A 21,785-nucleotide genomic window follows, 5' to 3' on the forward strand; every position below is an offset into this window, starting at 1 on the left:
TGGTAGTTTGAGCTATGATTCATGCCATATGGGTATCTATCGATCGGGTTTCATGAGTAGAAGTCAAAATCGATATTTGACCTCATTTCGGAATCAAAAACGGTGGACCTTATCCAAAATGGCGACCATGGAATGGTAGTTTGAGCTATGATACTATGATACAAAGATGACGGACCATATCCAAGATGGCGGCCATGGAATGGTAGATTGAGCTACGATACCGTGCAATATGAGTTTCTATCGATCGCGCATAATGAGTAGATGTAAAAAATCGATATTTAACGCCATTTTGAAATTCAAGGTGGCGGACCATATCCAAGATGGCGGCCATGAAATGGTAGTTTGAGCTATGATACTATGCAATATGGGTATCTATCGATCGGGCTTCATGAGTAGAAGTCAAAAAACGATATTTGACTCTATTTCGAAATCCAAGATGGAGGCCCATATGAGAATTTGAGCTATGAAACCGTGCAATATGTGTATCTATCGATCGGACTTCATGAGTAGAACTCTAAAATGAATATACGACGCCATTTTGAAACCCAAGATGGCGGACCATACCTAAGATGGTGGCCACGGAATGGTGGTTTGAGCTATAATAGCATGCAATATGGGTATCTACCGATCGGGCTTTATGAGACACAGGGTAGAGGGGCATGGTAGATGGTAGGGTAGCGGGTAGGATAAAGGGTGGATCAGACGGTCGGGTAGAGGGTTTGGATGAAGGATAGAGTAGAGGGAGTGGAGTAGAAGGTTTGGGTAGAGGATAGAGTAGTCGGTAAGGAGAAGGGTAGAATAGAGAGTAGGTTTGAGAGTAGGAAAAATGTTAGGGTAGAAGGTACGATTAAGCACAATATAGACTAGAGGGTACGGTAAAGGATAGGGCAGTGTTAATGGTAGAGGATAGTTAAGAGGGTAGGGCAGATGGTAGGGTTGAAGGTTATGATAGAGCGTAGGATAGAGGGTTGGAGTAGAGGGCAAAGAAGACAGTAAGGTAGAAGCTAGAGAGTAGTGTGAAGAATTGAGATGAGATTAGATGAGCTGAGGTTCTTTTTTGAGATACCTTCAGGCATTCCTTTCGAGAATCTTCCCAGGTTTATTCTCGGGATTCCTTCAGATATTGCTTCCGAGATTGCTGTATGGATTGCTCTGGAGTTCTCTTCAGGGATTTTTGCAGGGGTTGCTTTGGGAAATCATGAAAGGATTCTGTTAGTTATTCTTTTCTGCATTCTTTCAGGGATTTGTGCTGGAATTCCTTCAAAGATTCCTTCCAGGATTCCTGCTATTATTCCTCAAGGGATTCCTCCCGAAAAAAAAATATGAAAAAAATATATGTTTCTTCCGAGATTGTTTTCAGGCAATCCTAGATCATAGAGACATCTTCTATGGTTCTTGCAGGAATGCCTGCTCAGCTTCTGGCCGGCATGCCTGTCATGATCTCTCTAAGGATTCCATCAGGTATTCTTTACGGGATTTCTTCAGGAATAACTTCAGGGATTTCTGCCAGAATTGCTTTAGAAAATCCTGAAAGGATTCTTTCAGAAATTTTTCCCCAGCATTCTTACACGGATTTCTTCTGGAATTACTTCACAGATTCATTTTAGTATCTTTCAAAGTGATCTGTCGAAACATATTCAGAGAATCCTAATGGATTTTTTTCTATGAGCCGAGATCCTCGCTCGGGATTTATACAGCAATTCCTCCCGGGATTTCTTCTGTGACTATTTCAGGGATTCCTACCAAGCTTTCAGTTGAGATTCCCTCAGAACTCTACCGGATATGCCTCTCAGAATTCCTTCTTTAAATCCTCCCGGGATTCCTTCGGGGATTTCATATTATCTTATCGATGTAACTTTAATAGTGCCCACATATTGTTCATGAATAAGCAATCATGGAGTAGTAGAAACACAAGTGGAGAAGCCGTGTAGAGTATATCTGGTTGAAATTTTATATCAAAACATGGAATGATGATGAACCTGGGCGTGTTTAAGGAATACCTGTAAATACGAGACACCGAAGACGACCTTGTAGTTGAGGTCGAAATACGTATCTGTCAAAGGATACAAATGAAATGGAACAGTACTTAACACGATTTTCTTTATTACATGAGAAAAACTTCTGAAAAGTTTACGTATGGTGAGTACGTAAAGAGAGTTTGTGGGGTGCTGAAGGAACAACTCAATTACTTTATTAGAAATCATTATCTGTGTAAATTCTAACTTCTATAGTATTTTAACGTGTGCTTATGCCACACATTGTGAGCTCTCTTTGTTTGATTTGTTAAAAAAAATTAGAAATGTTGAACACTGCAGTCGAAATTACATGAAATTACAAGAATCATGCATTGCATACTTTTAGGCGTTTATCGGGTTATATTTCTGTACCAACTTATAAGTCATTTTTCTATTCTTTTTGAGTGGTTATCATCTCTCTTACTTGTTTAGAGCTGTATTGTATCTATACGGATCAGAATATAACGATAGCTTAGAAGTTGGGTTGAAATAGAACTCGAGAAAATTCTCAGACATTGAGGACCAACAATGAATTTTTTTTTTTGAACTACACCATAGACTCCCATTTTTTTCATCAAATCATGCTTATTTCAGTGGAACTTGACGTTTGATAACATATTTATTTGAAGATTAAAATTGTGAGACACCTTGGGCGTTAACGGGTTAAGGGTGTTTGGTTCGTTTAAGCAGCACCCCGACCATATGTTCTTCGTGTAGGATTACTCGCGTTCCTGGTCTCTGATCTCATAAGATGCCAAATCACAATAGAGTCCTAGCCAAAGCTGTTGTGTTTTTTTTTTGTATTTCTGTGAAACTGGCAACACTGAGTGGACAGGCAAAAAAGAGAATTTTATTAGGAGTGTGTTGTTGATTGAAAGTTGGGTCGTTTACAAGCCGCGATCAACACTAAGATGTAAGTTTATAATATCAATATGAAAATCTTGATAATAAATAATGTTTTACAGCATTGAAGCTGCTACACCAAAAGCTGCTATCTATCAATCTATATCAATAGGTATTCGAACCCAACATAAAGGTAAAGGTGCACCCCTATACCGGAACGAATCGGTCCGAAGTCATGGATCAGCCCTCAATGGATCAACTTTCTCTCAATCACTGGTTACTTGTAAGAACCACATGCAATATGAAGTGTCCACTTCTCATAAAATGTGGAAACCTCGCTTGCGAAACATCAAGCTTCATTATGTATAGTATAGCACAAGCCCGTGCACAAGGAAGGAGTTTTGGGAGTTAAACCCTTCCCATTGCAGATGTTCCATACACGCTAAAACTGCTCAGCACTAAAATGTGTAAGACCTACTCATAAGTGCATAATTTCCAGACCACACAAAAATGTGTGACAGTTACACATTCTCAAAAAACAGCTCGTACACTCGTCTAGATGTGAAATGTTGATTTTTTTTTGTTTTCCAAGGTCACTAGTAATCCTAACTAGATTGCTGTACAAAAATTTTTGCGAATTTACCGATTTTGCGGACACTGGAGCTGATTTTGTAAATGTGCAAGGGTTACACATTTTTGGTGTAGTCTGGAAATTATGCACTTTAGTGCTGAGCGGCGTTAGCGTGTACACTGGGCGCCCCTCCGCCCTACGCCAATATTAGTAAAAACTCCTCCCTTGTCGCCTTCTCTGTGCATCCTGGTATAGCATATAAGATGGTAATTCAGAGATTTTTAGACATATTAGCCACCATGTTCCGAGAACTTGGAGCTACCTTGATAAGTGTTCCTTTTGTAAAACCTGGTTTGCGACATTAGTGACTACTGAATTTTGACTTAGGTACTCTATATCATTAGTGACTACTGAATTTTAGTGGTTATATTTGTTTCTCTTGGGGTTGGATTTTGTTTTAAGTACCGACTTGTCATTAATACCTGCAGTGTTGCCAGTGTAGCCAACCCCCATATCAGATGATGAACAGCTTCCAGTAGTTTCGGATAACTTAAACAAAAAAAAAGTCAGTTTAAGCAATTTATTCTGCCATTTCGAGAAACGTCCAAAGAAGCCGAAAATCACATAAACATGTTCTAAAGAACTATTCTGCCTAAATCACATCGACTCAGCTGCAGCTTTCAGTTGCCTTTCAGTGTTCTGGTCGGCCGCCCTTTCATTGCCGAAGCGATCGATTATTGTTGGAGGGTTGATTGTCGCGTTTTCGATCCCCACTGTTCGAGATTTCGACGAATTCGAAACTCTGGTTCCCTTCCTGCATTCTCGCCCCTTCGGCTTGCATTCCCTGTGCCTCGACGCGTACGTATTCAATGGACGTATTGCCATCTTTGAATTTCATGCCTTCGTAAGTTTCACATCTGAATGCACAGGAAAAAATAAATAAAGAGGAACAGGAAAAATATGCTAATTGCACCCAGATATGCGCTTCATAAGGCGCTGTCCATAAACTACGTAGACTCATTTTTGGCCATCTCAGAACCATACCCCCCCTCCCTTGTATACTTTCGTTCAAACTAAATTTTCCAAATTTGTATGGAGCATAGAAAAAAAATAGGCGCTCCGGTGGGAATCAAATCCACGACTCCAAATTTACTATACGGGCGCGCTTGAGAAGTAGAATCGAGTTCAGTTCTGCGCCATCCGGCGACGCAGATGCTCAATTTGGACCATTGCTTGGAAGAATGGAAACGCCGTTTAGCGAATTGGGAGCCTTGGGTTTGATTCCTACTGGAGCACGAGGTTTTTTTTTCGCAATTTCAATCAATTTGGTTCATTAACCCTAAAAGGGATACCTTCATGGCCTCAGTTTCGTCACCTCGCTGAGTGTGTTCCATCAAAGACGAGCTCTGAAAGGCGCCTGGGGTCCAATGGACCCCAGGTATCCCTTTTAGGGTTAAACACGTGCTTCTGTTGTGTACGTGAATGTCACAGCATTTTAACATTATAAAATTGGTTTAATTTTCTAAAGAGTATGAAACGTTTTCAATTACTGATGGGTAATGTTGCACATTTTAATAAACATAATATGATCATTATATGCATTCCTCATGAAGCGAAAATGTAACTTACGGCTCACCCACGTTCTTGCGATTGGTATTTGAAACTGACATAGCTAAGTTTATGTTCTGCTTTTGCGATTTTCTGATTTCCTGGAAAGAAATGACGAATAAAAAATGGTCTGAGATTTATTGTTTAAATTATGAATATTTATTTTCGTGTTTGAATAACTCATACTTCAAAACGACAAGTAATGAACGTGTTATGGATATTGCAACCAATACTTTATTAGACATGAAGTTTTAAGGAGGTTTGTATACCGGTATAATGCCTACATGATTTTATTTTGATTTTATGGTGGTTCTAACTACCTTCTCGGATTTATTTGACTTAAAAATGTTCCTTGGGATATTTACGACTCGTACTGTAAACATGGCTTTTTGCGACTCATACATGACTATTGCAGTTGAAATATGAACGAAACTTTCATTAGATTTCATAACGATTAAAAATAATATGAGAACTCAGCATTCGAGTCACCTACACTGAAGACGAGGTCGAAATACGTATCTGTCAAAGGGTACAAACACATAGTTGGAATTAAACTGAACAGTATTTTACTCGATTTTCTGTTTTACTGTTGAACGGTTTCGTATACAATTTTGTATGCCTTGCTTCTTGTAGAGCTAACTGGACTATACTCACTTTCACCAAGAAGATAATTCTTCTATTTCACCAAAAAATTGTTTGTGGGTTGGATAACTTTTAAAAATCAAATTTCCAGACAGAGAGACACTGTTTGCTCTCCGCAAAATAAAACTACACAGTGTCACCTGAAGTGGCACCCCTTTTTATATACACTGAAATTTATCATCCAAATGCTACGTAATTCACAAGGGTGTATAAAATATTTCTGTGTGATAGATATCAGATTAGATTGTATTTCTAAAGAACATGTTTTTACAACAGTTTTTTTTTAAGTCTGTGGTATTACCGACGATGCATTCCAGTTATCACCTGACACCATCCTATCGTTCCAATCCGGGACTAGATAAAAAGAAAACAAGGTCACAGTTATATCCATCGAACCGTGTCACTGATATCAACCACGCGTCTGTAATCGTAATCCTTTAAACTGGATTCTACGCATTCATCAATAACCATAATTTGATTTATTGCAAACTTACCGTCGAAAGAAGCGCTGCCACCAATGCTGTGCGACGGGCCACACAACTTTCCCAAGTATCGAAAGTGCTAGGAAGAAGTGCAAATGTTTTTTTCTGGAAGCACTTCCCCTAGAATTATGACAGAAATTTCTTCAGATTGCTGAAAATGATTACACCAGAATCCTGAGCGACATTATCTAGGAAAGAAAGCAAGACTCTTCCGGTATCGGGGTAGGAATTCTCTCTGAATTCTATTATGGATTTGCCTACAATCCTGAGATAGATTACTCCATATCTATGAGACGGGTTTTCTCAGAGTCCCGAGAGGAATTCTCCCATAATCATGTGATAGATTGTCTTAGTATCTTTAGAAAAGCTTCCCCTTGGTATTCTTCTAAAATGTTTCAGAAATATATCTGGAAACCTGAGAAGCATTTTTCCAAAAATCTGATAAGGATTCTTCTGGGAAGGCATTACGAAAACTTCTAGAATGGACTTCCCCAGCATCTTGAGAAGGATTCTCTGGAACTCCGAAAGGTTTTCCCATATAAAACAGGATAAGAACCGCAGATTCCTGAAAGCCTGGAAGTAAGACTGATACAGCCTTCGCTCACGAGAATAAACACCAGCACCTGCTCGACCTTCAAGAAGGGAGCCATCAAAAGTGTAACATACGATGCCGTCTGAAATACTTCTTTCCAGATATCCAGATGTCCACTCTTCCCGGGAAGGGAATTTCGTGGAAAATGTCCTATATGGGAGCAATTGTAAGATCACTTGGAGCAAGGACCACTTTGTCCCAATTCTACAATAGTGGAAACAACGAGGTGTGTGTTGAACTGCGGTTCACAGGAGTTTCCTCTAGTAGACCGAGTTCCCATAGATGGTAAGTGCAAGAAAGTGCTTCTTGTTTGAGATGAATGTGTAGTGGAGCAACGTCAAAGAGAACTTCGAGCGCTGCCGTAGGAGTTGAAGAGAACGCTCCAGACATCGCCATTAAGCATATCCTTTGCAGATGGCCTAACTTTGATGGGATCGTTCTAATTTCGCCCTTTCATCCATAGGCCAATATTGGCCGAACCACAGTTGTGTAAATCCATTTGATATACTTGGGTTTTAGACCCCAAGTTGTACCAAAAGTACGCCGGCATTGCCCGAAGGCCATACAAGCTTTCTTGATTCTGAACTCAATGTGAAGTGTCCAGGAAAGCTTGGAATCAAGAATAACTCCAACGTACTTTACCTGTTCAGTCACTTCGATTTCAGAATCAAAGAGACGCAAAGGTCGAACGCCGTTACGGTTTCGCCTTTCCATGAAAAGAACAATAGATGTTTTACTCGGATTAACCGAAAGGCCATATTGGCGACACCAACCCTCAACTACCTGAAGGGCGTTTTGCATCAGGTCGAAAAGGGTGCTGATGCTCATACCAACTAACAATGTTAAGTAGTCGTCGGCAAAACCATAAGTAGGAAAACCGCTATTATTGAGTTGCCTCAATAGCGTATCTGCTACAAGATTCCACAAAAGTGGTGATAAGACTCCCCCTTGGGGGCATCCACAAACACTCAATTTCCTAATCCCTGCTAGACGCAATGTCGAGAAGAGATATCGGTTTTTGAGCATTTGATGAATCCAATTGGAAATCATTGGAGATATACCATGACTCCGTGCGGCTTCCAATATAGCATCGAAAGGCACGTTGTCAAAGGCACCCTCGATATCTAAGAAAACACCCAAATCAGATTGCTTTTGAGCGAATGCTTTCTCGATATCGTAAACAACCTTGTGTAAAAGAGTCACAGTGGACTTACCAGATTGGTTGGCATGTTGGTTCACATGAAGAGGCACGTTGGCCGGATGAACATCACGGATGTGATGATCCACAATGCGTTCTAAGCATTTCAGAAGAAAAGAGGTCAAACTGATAGGTCTGAAACTCTTTGCTTCTTCATACGACGCACGACCCACTTTCGGAATAAACTTTACAGTAATATCCCTCCAGGATTTGGGAATATACCCTGTAGCAAAACTGCAAACAAGTAGTTTTTTCAAAACATGTTTGAAATAATCAAATCTCTTCTGAAGCAAAATAGGATAATTCCCATCTGCCCCAGGAGATTTGTAAGGAGCAAGCTATTAAGTGCCCATTCAATCGATTCTAAAGTTATGATACTGCGAGCCGAAGCTAAAGTATCATAACTACAAGAAAAGACATCAGGTTCATCCGAAGATGTAATATCCACACATCCGGGGAAGTGTGTACTGAATAAACATTCCAAAACTTCCTCATCAGAGGAAGTGAAATCACCATTTGGCAAACGAAGTTCGTTCCCTTGAAAATCCTTAGATTTTGCAAGGATTTTGTTCAAATATGTGTACAAAGGTTTTTCCAGCCGGATCGTTCAGCAGACCGAAGAGCTTTCTGGTAGGCCTCGCGAGCCGACCTGAAAGCTTCCGATCTAGGAGAACGTCATCTGTTCCAACTCTTTCTACATTGTTTCTTGAGCTTCGCCAGATCTGAGTTCCCCCAAGGGGTTCCTCTTGTGATCTTCACAGACCGCAGAGGGCAAGCTTCTTCAAAAGCTTCCATGATGAAGGCCGTTGTAGTATTTTCGGCATCATCTAAATCACTTGGAGTGTCAATGGATGGTGAGTATCCATGAAATTTGGCTGCTACCAAATCGGTAAAGAGATCCCAGTTGGTTGACCGGGGGTTCCGGAGACACAAAGCTTGCGAAGTAACATTCACATGTTCAAACAAGATGTAGCGATGTTCAGATAAAGATTCTTCATCTGACACATGCTAATTGGTGAGCTCGTGACTAATTCTGCTAGAGCTGAGCGTTGTGTCTAACACTTCCTCTCTAGCGGATACCATGAAGGTTGGGCGGTTGCCTATGTTAAGTAATCCAAGATCTGTTCTACTTAAGTATTCCATCAAACTAGAGCCTCTCAAATTTATGTCTGAGCTGTCCCAGATTATATGGTGAGCATTAGCATCACTGCCAATAATTAACGGAAGGCCTTTTGAAGTGCAGTATGCAGTATGCTTTTTCATCTGTAACGAAGGTCTTAGAACTAAGGTCTACCTAATGACGAGCTTTTTTATTCAGGATGATACACGATACCCCATAAGAAACAAAGGGTCCAAGGGTTCCTCCGGGAAGTCATCCAAAAATTGCTTGAGTGGTTTTTATCAGGGTTTTTTTCGGCAGAATCGATCAGATATTTCTAAAGGTATTCCATCCATTTTTTTTTTTTTTTTTTTATTATATTCACAGGATTTAAATAGTTCTTTATTTTATTTATTTATTTATTTACTAGCTGTCCCGGCAACCGTCGTAGTGCCTGTCTACTGAGTTTCCTTACATACACCTTCATGAGGAAGTTCCGCAACAATTTCACTTGTATGGGAGCCCCTCTTTCTAGTGAGCGAGGGGTTTCACATTATGCTAAGAACTATCCCCGGCTCCCGGACCCGTATGCAAAATGTCACGTCGTTCGGGTCAATAGTTTCCCAACCCATAAAGGTCAAACAAGCAGATAGAATAGAATTTACATATATAACAGTTGTTATAATGGCATCCTTTCAAACATCAAACGTGCTAGTCGTCATCAGAGTCATAAATAAAATTTATCATTCCGGAATTTTCATCATATTCATCATCGGAGCTATAACTGGCATATACCCCCATTATTTGAATACCATCACCAGAATGTTCTTCGTCATCAGAATATTCACAATAGACTAAAGCTTCAGCAGAATATCCATCACTTGTGTAGTTGCCATAATACATCTCAACCGTTCTTTCCGTTTCGGGATAGACATTATTGACAGCACTTGAATATTCTTGTATTGCAAGATTACTACCTTCGTGCGATGTTCTATAATTATTTACAGGGACTGCATTTACATAGCGTTCTTCATAGGAGACGTAGTTTTGCTCCGAGTTGGAAAGGTATTGACTTGGATTGTGATGGCTTGAGGAACTTGCAAATTCCGCCGCCTCTTGAGTACCACCATCAGAATAGTCATATTCATCGTCATCGGAAGAACCCTCATTATGAGATATCACTTCAGTGGAAGATTCGTCAGACCAAAGTAAATCCAAAGATTCGTCACATCTGTAGCTGCCATAAACTGTCATCTGAACGGCTCTTGATGTTCCATCACCTTCATTGCACTCATCAACAAAGCTGGAGTAGAAATTGTTAGCAGCTTTTCTATTACGTAGCTGCGGTGTTTCATAGTTGCTTACAGTGCCAGTGTTTACATGGGATCTTCCATTGTTGGTGTTGGTCTTTTGCGAGGTAGAAGGTTGTTGACTTTCCTTTTCGGGATATACATTTTTGGCAGCACTGGAATGTTCTTGTATTGCAAGGTTATTGCCTCCGCGCGATGTTCCATAATTTTTTACAGTGCCAGTGTTTATATGGGATCTTCCATTGTTGGTGTTGGTCTTTTTCGAGGTAGAAGGTTGTTGACGTGTGTTATCACCAGAACGGGCCGCGGGGCGTTGGCGTGGTAGTGTATTGTTTGTCCTATTTTTTTGACGCATTCTTTGTCGACCATCGGTGTGTTCCCCATCACGGACAACTTTTTGTCCTTTTATTTTCTTCTTTATGATAAACCAGCAACACATCACAAAGTTGGAAAATTAGGCTGCCGTCTAGAATGACACAGGTCATATCGTCATCCATACTGGGAATGTATTTTTACTTACTTGCAATCAGTGCCATCAACCCTATACTCCCGACGATGAATCTTAATCAAATGAACCTTTTGGAGAGAAAAGAAATGATGTACTGCTTACTCCGTTGCACATCGTAAAACGTTTGTACTAAGCCTTTTATACTATTTTATTTATGGGACCTTATCAATATTTGGTTTTAGCTGCAAAATAAGATAAGACAAAATCGAGTGCGAGCAGCGACAATTCTGATACCTACATATGTTCCCTACCAACCGTCCATACACCACAAGATGGGGACTTTTGAGCATGAGCATGAGCAGAGCATAGATGGTCGCTCAATTCGTAGTTGCTACTCCGTGATTGATCAGAACAATCGAAATTGCACAAGGAACCAACAAACGGAGCTTGGGAGTAGCTACCGCTCTCAATGTGCACAGTTCGAGAATTCCAAACTTTATTAGTCAATAACGGCGCCGGCCACGTCCTTATGGTCATCGAGGAAGGAAAGGAATGTTAGTGTGACGTACGTTGCTACTAGAGACCGAGATCACCTCATCATTTTCACGACTGTCACGGGAAGGAGTTTTTGTTAGTGGGGAGGGGAGAGTCACATGATTTGGATTCACTTTGGTAAGTGATGTGATGCATGCAACCTTTATTTCAATCAAAAAATTTATTAATTTTGACTAAAATTTTACAAATGTGTCGACACTGAAGATGACGAACCACTCAAATTTTTGTGATAATGCAAAAATCGAAAGAAACATATTTATTATCAACTAAATGTCCATGGGGAACTAGCGCCGACACATGACGTGACGAACTTTTCAATATTTGTTAGACAAATACACACAAACCAGAGCAGAATTTTACACATCCTATAGCATTAATTATTATGATAAAATGCAACGAGCTCACCAATAAACATCCTTCGAAGTGTCCAGTGCGTATGTGCTGCAGCATCCTCCACTAACTGGTCTCTTCTCCGGAATCGCACTGAACCGCTACAATTACACACGGGTACGACCTCAATATGGCCCAATACGACTCAACATATATATTATAGATCCGCGGACATCGCTGAGTGAAATGTTTCAAGCGTGTGAATAATATTTTTCAAGAGTGCGACGGCTGAATATGACGTCATGCGCTCCATTGGTGTTGTTGGAATCGTGACGTCATGCTCGTTTGGATACAGATTTTGACAGTTCGTTTGCATACAACGGATTCATCATCACGGATCTACACTCCCGATCAAAAGTTTGGGGTCACCCCCTGAAAAACATGTCATATTTTTAGGCCCATATCTCCACCAATTTGCGTCCGATTTGAAAAACCCAGGTCCCATTCAAAAGATAATAAGTAAAGAAACTTTGAACATGATTTTGGTGAATTTTTTCCAAAAATATCAATATGAAAACTTGACCTAAAGTTGCAGAATTTTCTAAAAAATGATTTTAAATTTATGGCAGTGTCGCGTTTCCCACAGTATTGAACTTAGAGTATACGGAGAATAAGCTTTCAAGCTAAGATAGCCATTTTAGAATTATGTAATTTACATTACTGTGTAATGTGTTACCTGTGATCGACAGCCGTTGAGGTAATTAAGCCAATTGTTTTAAATTTGCTCATTGATTGTTGTGAACTGCAATCACTTTCTCCTAATATTTTTATCGCTTCAATATTAGGCCTGCACCAAATCTACAAGATAAATTTGCAGATATTACAGACTTCAGGAGTCCTCTTGAAAACGCATTGGCAAAATTACCCCAACTTCTACTAGTATGCTAAGAAAAACAAAAACTCGGAATGATCTCACCCAGTTCCATGCCGTCGGATGATCGCAACCATTCCTTAATCCAATCATACACATACATATTACATTTATTTGTTAAACATCATTAAGACAAGACATAATCAACAATAGTACGTCACAATACTCGACTTGCAGCTGCAGCTCTCCAACGTCGGTCACGCCCAATGCTCGCTAGATCACGTTCCACCTGGTCCGCCCATCGTGCTCTCTGCGCTCCACGCCTTCTTGTACCAACCGGATGGTTAGCAAACACCAACTTTGCAGGGTTGTTGTCCGGCATTCTTGCAACATGCCCTGCCCGCCGTATCCTTCCGGCTTTTGCCACCTTCTGGATGCTGTCGCCGTAAAGTGCAGCGAGCTCGTGGTTCATCCTTCTCCGCCACACACCGTTCTCCTGCACACCGCCGAAGATCGTCCTTAGCACGCATCGCTCGAAAACTCCGAGTGCTTGCAGGTCCTCCTCGAGCATGGTCCATGTCTCGTGCCCGTAGAGGACCACCGGTCTTATTAGCGACCTTAACCCAATCAATTTTCTGCAATACTGTTTGCTACCAAGTGTGCATCCATTTTCATCACTTCACGAGGAAGGACAATGTGCACCTGCCCCAAAAACACGTGTCACTCTTCACTTTTTCCTTCGACCAATGCCCTTTGTTTTCGGGACACAAAACGGTGAATTGGTAAGATTGGCGTGCTTTATTTATTTTCGACTCTAAAGAACAATTCAATGGTACAAGTACCAAAAAATCGAACATTTTTCATACAATCGATGCGTGCAAACTTTGTTTTGCTGAAAGAAACATTTGCTTCTGAGGCCCTCAACTATCATTCGACGGGTGGGTAAGTTAACTTTCGACACTTTTTGCTTAAGAAACTCTGATAAAGGGTTGCCCATTAATTACGCATTGGTTTATGGCAGGAGAGGGGTGCATAAGCCATACAAGGGGACGGGAGATAAAATTGAATAATCGTGAAAATTGTTTTATGCAACATAAACGAAAGGCACAAGGGTCTCCAGTTAGCCTAGTAGTTAAGGCTATGGATCGTCAATCCGGAGACGGCGGGTTCGACTTCCTGCGCATAGTGTATCATTGTACTTGCCTCACAAGATACAAATTCATGCAATGGCAGGCAAAGAACGCCTTTCAATTAATAACTGTGGAAGTGCTTAAAGAACACTAAGTTGAAGCGAGACAGGCCAAGTCCCAGTGAGGACGTAGAGCCATAAAGAAGAAGAAGCACAGTGGGAGCTTTTTATCCTGGCATATAGGTTACACTTCGATGAAGATAACAAAATATATTTGAGTTTCAAAACAGCTTCAATTAAGGGTACGGGGATTCTCTCGGCTTTTGCAGTCGGTGACAGCAGCGAAAACAAGTTTGCCTCAACTTCCGGCGGTTCCCCTGAAGAAGGTTTAAAATAAACCGAAACCGTCGGAAGTTGAGGCAAACTTGTTTTCGCTGCTGTCACCGACTGCTAAAGCCGAGAGAATCCCCGTATCCGTTCAAGCCTACAGTCGATAAGCAATCAGATTAAGCTTCAATTAAGTTTATTCCAATGTAACGGGTTAGTAATTTCCAAAAAAAAATATGGTCATGCTTTTTATTTTATTTTTTAGGACCGAATAGCATGGGAAGACAAACAACGCTGGAGTTTAAAAAAAACGGTGACCTAAATTGGCTCAAATTGTTTGTTCTTGGTCAGGGATGACTTTATTAACTCGGCTTGAAAAAAAACTTCACTGATATCACAAATTCTGGATGTCGATTGTACCAACAATTCATTGATCTCTATCATCATTATCATCGCTTATGGTAGCATCACTTTTCAACGTTTCGTCGGTTTTGTTCTTGGTTTTGGTACTTCCTTGATCGTCTTCCAAAGCTTTTTTCTTGGATTCTTCTTCATCGTCACTTTGTGCAGCTTGTCCCGTGGCATCGGAATCTTCGATTGGTAGGGATGATTTCGTTCCTTTACTGACAATGGCAGGACATGTGTGCTGCAGTTCTTCGAAATAAATCGGGGCCATCATCGGCAGTAGACCTCCGCTAAATGTTACTTTGTCAAACTTTAAATTATCTATCACTACTTCGTCAGTATCTTCTTCTTCATCATCATCATCGCTGAAGTTGTCTATGTACCGCCTGGTCGGGCCAGTGCATATGATGGTTTCGATGGACACATTCGTAAATTCTGCATCCATTCTGGCAATGGCAAAAAAAAAGAAAAAGATAACAACGATCAATTTTCTAGCTTGTAAAAAAGGCCTCTAAGGAATAATCGAATGATACTTACTTGCTTGCAGTGATAAAATGAGCACTCGATGTACCTTCACGACCCACTGAACCCCGTGAGTGCGTTTTGCAGACTAAAGTATGATGTCTTCCAATTTACCTCTAAATAGGTAAAGAATATAAAACGTTTTGCTGATCAACCTGGACGTGTTAGTGCAACACTGTAAGTAGAAGAAAATCGAGTTTAACACTGCTCCATCACGAGTTTGCATCCTATGACAGATGCGTACTTCGACCCCAACTGATAAAAACTTTTTCCTGTTTACATAACAAGATAAGATTAGTATCCAGGAATATTTTTCCTGATACAATAATAAAGTTATAAAATAAAGGAAGATAACAGGATGGTCTTCGATTACCAAAGCCGGATCACTTCGAGCCGGGCCTAGATATAGAAGCTGTGTTGTGACTAATCGCACCTTTTGTTTTCCTTATCAATTTTATTATGCCACTGCTTTCAAGTCTTGCCAATCGTCAGGTGGATTTCAGATTTATGGTATTCTAATACTTTGAAATTAGGAAATAAAGTACTGACTAGTCCAGATTAAAATCTTTTCCAAAAAATAATCTGCAAAGCATACCAAATACACTATGTTTCATAACTATAGATCCAATCAATACTTTAATACAGATATCTTTTCACCTTCCCAGAGTAGTTTGCAGCTTGGAAACCAGGTACAGTAACTTGTACAAAATAGTATATCACAAATCGAGGGAAAATCTAGAACAAAAACCCTTGGAGATCGCATAAAGACAGAGAGATGTCGACCTGTAAAACATCAAGATGTGGAGTCAACTGTAGTAACAAAATTTTCGTTTTCAGTTGCCAAAACCGGAATCTTTTTTCTTCATTATTTTTTTACCTTTCTCTGTTTGTAAATGATTACATAATATGCCTAGTTACCACTATGAAACAATACGACGATATTTTTTAATAAAAATTGCTGAAGTATTTCATGAAATTAGATTTAAAAGTCATAATTGTTTTTCGCACAAACTGAACAAATATGACAAAAACTTCTACATCTAAAGCAAGCTGCTCATTCCTAATCATTCGAACAAAAACAGTAAAACTATCGCATATTAGGTCAAACTGACGCAACGAATTATAAAAAAAAAGTGGGGCATTGGGTTTTACTGCAAAACTATTGGTAATATCCATTTGGTGCTCCGAGAAGTTTCTTAGTTTTTTTAAGTTCCCTTTGAAAAGTACATTTTCAAATATGTGGAGCTATTCTAAGGCCTCCAAAATACTCCGAAGTTTGTGACACAAATCTAACATTCTCAACCAAATTTTATGCACGATGAATGATCACAGAACATAGTCTACGGTACTCAAAAAGCCTCAAAGCACCCCTAGAAAATTCACGGTACATGACTTGGGTGATCTAGGTGATCCAAACTACTCTGGAATTCATTTTCTTAAGATCTAAAACATCTACCATCGTTTGTGTTCACTCTGTTCAAGAAATTTAGTCACGTTGATGTCCATTAGACCTCACTATGCTATGATCAACTTAATATTTGTGGAATGTAGTCTATACTGATGATGGAACCTCAGTGCACATCTATAATGCTTTTGGTACACTCATGGGATATTCCAGGCTTTCCAAACTATTCTGGAGTTAGGAACTTCAAGGCCTACAGGCTCTACTCTTGTTTATCTCTATTCTAACGGCATAATTCTTTCACGATTGTGTCTGTTGCACCTTATTATAATACGAGTATCTCCATTTGTTGCTATTTGGGTGTCTACTGGCATACAAATGGACCCAATGTATTTTGAAGTATGGGTCGCAATATCTGTAAATCTTAGGATATTTTTATTGTAGCGAATACTCGCGGAATATAATCTACGCTACTCTTAGAACCTCTCTCTCTCTCTCTCTCTTCTTGGCGTAACGTCCTCATTGGGACAAAGCCTGCTTCTCAGCTTAGTGTTCAATGAGCACTTCCACAGTTATTAACTGAGAGCTTCCCCTGCCAATGACCATTTTGCATGCGTATATCGTGTGGCAGGCACGAAGATACTCTATGCCCAAGGAAGTCAAGGAAATTTCGTTTTACGAAAAGATCCTGGACCGACCGGGAATCGAACCCGTCACCCTCAGCATGGTCATGCTGAATACCCGTGCGTTTACCGCCTCGGCTATATGGGCCCACAGAGTGCAATTCTGATAACTTAGCAACATTCACTTGGTGATCTAGGTCATCCAAACTGTTCTGGAGTTAAGACCTTCAATCTCTACAAGCTCTACTCTTGTATCTCTTTACTTTATCGATGTAATTCTTCCACGATTACCTCTGTTGTATCTCATATGTTGATTATTTTTTTGTGTTCCTTGTGCATCCACTGACATACAAATGATCTTTATGGTATTTGAAAGTGTCGGATATTACCCAAGAACTCCTCTAGGCGTTCCTCGGAAAGTCCTCCAGGAGTCCCTCAGAAGTTCATCGTGATGTTCTCCAAGAATACTTCTACGAGTTTTTAGGGAATGTCTCAGGACTTCCCGTGAAATTCTTCAGGAGATTCCCAGTTGTTTCTCGAAAATTTCAGGAGGTATGCTGGCATTACTCCGACAGTTCCTCAGGAATTACTCCGAAAATTCCCCGAGGATTCCACGGAAGTCCCCTAGAATTCTTCCAAGAATCCCTCCAAGAATTTGAAAGACTCCTACTGGACCTTCCCTAAGAATTTCACTAGAGAACCCTCTAAGATTTCTGCCAATAATCCCTTCAGGAATTTTGCCAGAAATTCCTACAGAGATTTTTCAAGAAATTCTTCAAAAATTCATTTAAAAAATCTTCCAGAAATTCCTTTATGAATACCTCCTAGATTCTTCAGGAAACCTCCAGAAATTCCTCAAGAAAATACTCCCGGGACAACTCCAGGGATTCCACCGAGAATAACTGCAAGGATTTCTCCAAGAACTGCTCCGAAACTTCTTCCAAGAATTCCTCCAATATTTCTCAAGGAAATACTTCAAGAATTCCTCCAAAACTTTCTCCACAAATTCCTCCAGGAATTTCTTCAAGAATCCGTCCAGGTTTTTTTCCAGAAATTCTTTTAAGCAGTTCAACAGGAACTCTAATAAGAATTTCTCCAATATTTATGATACAATTCCTCCAAGAATCCGACCCGGAATTTTGCCAGGGATTCGTTTATAAATTTCTCTGTAAATTCCTCCAGGGATTTTCAATAAATACCTTCAGAAATTCCTCCTGGAATGCCTACAGGAATACCTCCAGGAATTCCTCCAAGAATTCCTTCAGGAAATCCTCCAAAAATTCGTCCAGGAATTTCTCCAAGACATCCACCAAGAACTCCTCCAACAATCCCTTCTAGAATTCTTTTCCATGAATTCCTTCAGCAATACCTCCAAGAAATCTTTCAAGAATTCCTCCAAGAATCTCTCTAGGAATTTCTCCAGGAATTCCTTGAAGATTTTTTTCACGAATTTCTCCAAGAATTCCTACAAGAATACTTCCAGGATTTTTTTCAAGGATTTCCTGAAGAAATCTCTAGAGAATACCCTGGAAGAATTCCTGGAGTACTTTCTTCAAGAATTCATGCAGTAATTTGTGAAGGAATTTTTAAAGAATTTCCCAGGGAAATTCTTAGAGGAATTCCTAAGAATTTCCTTGAACTTCGAGGAAATTTTGAAGTTATGTTTTTCAATTTTTATTTTCTGGAGGAATTCCTGGAGTATTTCATGAAGTACTTCCTGTAAGAATTCATGAAGTAATTCATGCGGGTAATTCCGAATTTACGCTAGGGTTTTCCCGCAAGAACTGGAATTGCAGAAATTTCTGGAGAAACATTCGTTGGTGTTCTCGTCGGTTTTCTACAAAAGTTTTCCTTAGGTAGTGCCATAATTGGAACAGGCACCCCATTTGAATTTTTTTCAAGAATCCCGCTTTGTTTCTTATGTGCTTCGATAGTGCATGAGTAACTGTTTGAGTGATGCAAAAATTTAGCTGCTTGTATCTGCTACTTTCAAAATTGCAATACTGGGAATTTTCTAACCTCCCTCCCCCTTCGTACGGGTTTTTCCTATACTTAATACATTGCTTGTCACATTTTCACAAAACCTACCCCCCTTCCCCCTAGGACAGTGACGTACTTAATGGATGGCCCCTTACTACCTTTAAATGATAAGATAGAGTTTTGTAGTTTTCAGAAATGATGTTCATTTTTACAGTATCTATTGCTTTGCTGAACATTGTAAACCCGAGAAAATTGAAATAAAAAAGTTATAACGAAAAAAACACTTTTTAAGCTGGTGTTACACCATATGCTACTACAATTCATCCAGCACATGGTGAACTTCTGTAAAATTGGCCATAATCAAGATACGTATATTGCTGGATCTAGATTTGTTTCAACATAATATCCTTGATTTTTTTTTCTTTAAAAGGTATTTACATAAAGCAATAAAACCAAATTGGCATTCATCTACACTAAAATGCGATCCTTCGTTCATGGTGTAATAGTTCTTATGACATTCTAAAACCTTTCGGGCTACACTTGTACGATGCAAAAAAAAAACAAAAAAATACCATGAAAGTACAATAACATCCACCTCAATGATATATTTTATCACATTTTATAATCAGATTCTACTTTTTCACTCACGGAATCATCCATTTTCAACGTTTCGGCAGCGATCCTCGAAAACAACACTTTTTAAGCTGGTGTTACACCATATGCTTCTATCGGTGCACATAACTTTGTCAGTTTTGAAGACAGAATTTTCCCGTCTTCGACAAAGTTTCTCAAAATGGCTGAATTTACAATGTTTCCATGGAAGTCATTAGATTTTGGCCACAAATTAAAAAAAAAATATCTTGTTGTATTACCACCTTATCCTAAAAAATGTTACACCTTTTAAATGTACTTCAAAAACAAAGAAACTCCTCCGATGACACCAGATGGCTATTACCAATAGTTTTGTCGCAAAACCCAATGTCCCACTTTTTTTTTTAATTCGTCCCACTTTGTGATGTTCCAATTAGCGAATGGCAATGTAAACATGTTGCAACAAGCGAACGACCGCTGTATATCTTTGAAAAACTTGAAGGGCTACCTTTTACATGAGCTTTGGGAGCAACACTTCCAAGTTCTATCAAACAAAAAATGATATTTCCATATTTTTTTAATATTTTTTTTTGTTTTGGCTCAAGAGCCTGCCGCACCAGCGAAATGTTCGCGACGCACTAGTGCGCCGTGGCGCACTGTTTGGGAAGCACTGCCCTTAGATTCAGTAAATAGTGGTCCCCCATACTTGTTTACATTTAGAAAAAAATCGAAATGATGCTTTCCAGCGTAATTACACCTATTGCCTAGGAACACAAGCCATCGTCTACTGGTGGAAGTTCACCAGTAGAAACCGATTTGAGCAGGAAATTAAAAAAAAAGAAGAATTCAGTATAAGTTAAGGGTCCATTATTGGCTTAAATATCCTATTAGAATTATATTATTTAGTGCTACATTTACGCTATAGTCGATTTTCGGAAAATTCTTGTGAAAATCCGATTTCCAACATCCAACATTCTGTGCACGATGATAACGGTTTGACCGTCGTTTAATCAACTCTGCGCCATATAATTTGAAAATACGTCTGTTTCAACGAACTGCTTATGTATTATAATCTCACAGATAACAGTCATCGCAATCATTTGCAAGATATAAAAAGGCCGCTTTTCACTTTTTTTCATCATATTGGTCTGCATCGTGTGACAGTTAGCCGATTGTATTACAACGTTTGAACGAGCGCATTTTGATATTGCTAAGTGTAAGTAAGGCTATCTAGAGTGAATCAAATGTACTTTGATGTTTAGTTGATGAAAACTGACTCCTTGCAAACTCATTCGGGTTTAACAAAAATCAAGGCTTTGGTTGAAAATAACGCAGTAGTACCAAACAATAAACAAATATATTAACTGAATTCAATTATCTTATATTTCATTACAGCTTTCTCCAACACAAAAAAATGAATGGTATAGAAATGCGAAATGTGAAAATTGACGAAATTCGATATGAACATGCCATAAAATACCCTGATGGAGTGGTGGACAGTCAAAAACAAGTATTGAAAAATGTCGTTACTGATAAAGTGTTGCTAACACCACCTAAAAAGCTGACAGGTATAACCGTGACTCCTGCGATACGGCCAGCAAAACCACTCCCTGCTAAAGCGATTACACCCAAACCATGAAAAGGCCCAACGTTATTGAAAGAATTGCGAATCAAAAAGTTTCAATGTTCTGGTATAAAATGTTATAATCGTTTATTAAAAATGCGCAGAATTAACAGTATGAGTCAAAGAATACTGATTAAATAAACTATTGGTAAACTAAAATACTCATTTGTTTTGTTATTCAGTCACGTTTGAAAAATGGACGTTAATAACTCACCAGCGTACCCTTGCGGGTAAATTCGAAATCAATAACTTCAACATAGACCCATTTCTCCAAAGCGAAACACCACGCTTAGGATGACGACGTGTGTTTCCACAATACTAATATGTTCAAAGTAGAGTTCAAGGTTTTGGCATATTTTACATGTTTTTACACATCTCATAAAATACATGTCGTTCAAAAATGAAACAATGGATATGTGTTGAGCAACGCTTAAGATTATCAAAAAGTATCCCGCATAGCATAAAACAGTTTGTATTACACTCCAAACAGTGTGGCTCCTTCATCTCTTACTGTTACTGTATTAGGCATAGGTGCTTTCCTGTTGAAAACTATGGAACTCCAACATTCGATCATAAAGAACGGTCTACGAAACCCATACCAAATTGTAACAGTATGTC

The 21,785-nt window shown here is 39.4% G+C and overlaps 3 protein-coding genes and 1 long non-coding RNA gene across 6 annotated transcripts in view; 2 read left to right on the forward strand and 2 right to left on the reverse strand.

Annotated features, from left to right (window-relative positions):
- LOC109397890 (glutaredoxin domain-containing cysteine-rich protein CG12206) overlaps window positions 1–21,785 on the forward strand; it is a 258,145-nt gene that overhangs the window by 135,696 nt on the left and 100,664 nt on the right. The gene's annotated exons all lie outside the window — the stretch shown is intronic.
- LOC109402673 (uncharacterized) lies at window positions 3,996–11,642 on the reverse strand. The gene is made up of 4 exons (XM_062844448.1): window positions 10,881–11,642; window positions 5,692–10,826; window positions 5,059–5,138; window positions 3,996–4,346 (listed from the first exon to the last, which is right to left on the reverse strand). The coding sequence occupies exon 2, from the start codon at window positions 10,797–10,799 to the stop codon at window positions 9,762–9,764; it is 1,038 nt and encodes a 345-aa protein (XP_062700432.1). The 5' UTR covers window positions 10,800–10,826; window positions 10,881–11,642; the 3' UTR covers window positions 3,996–4,346; window positions 5,059–5,138; window positions 5,692–9,761.
- Window positions 14,340–15,113, reverse strand: LOC115256378 (uncharacterized). The gene is made up of 2 exons (XM_029854766.2): window positions 14,963–15,113; window positions 14,340–14,871 (listed from the first exon to the last, which is right to left on the reverse strand). Exon 2 carries the CDS (start codon window positions 14,868–14,870, stop codon window positions 14,448–14,450), a length of 423 nt encoding a protein of 140 aa, XP_029710626.1. The 5' UTR covers window position 14,871; window positions 14,963–15,113; the 3' UTR covers window positions 14,340–14,447.
- On the forward strand, window positions 15,247–21,328 carry LOC134284907 (uncharacterized). The gene is made up of 2 exons (XR_009996004.1): window positions 15,247–20,759; window positions 20,939–21,328. It is a non-coding gene; the product is annotated as an uncharacterized LOC134284907 (long non-coding RNA).

This window comes from Aedes albopictus, chromosome 1 (assembly GCF_035046485.1).
Source record: "Aedes albopictus strain Foshan chromosome 1, AalbF5, whole genome shotgun sequence".
NCBI lineage: Eukaryota > Metazoa > Arthropoda > Insecta > Diptera > Culicidae > Aedes > Aedes albopictus.

Excerpts from the sequence above, each read along its gene's own strand:
- LOC109402673 (XM_062844448.1), bottom strand. The coding sequence starts at position 10,799 with ATGTGTTGCTGGTTTATCATAAAGAAGAAAATAAAAGGACAAAAAGTT.
- LOC115256378 (XM_029854766.2), bottom strand. The coding sequence starts at position 14,870 with ATGGATGCAGAATTTACGAATGTGTCCATCGAAACCATCATATGCACT.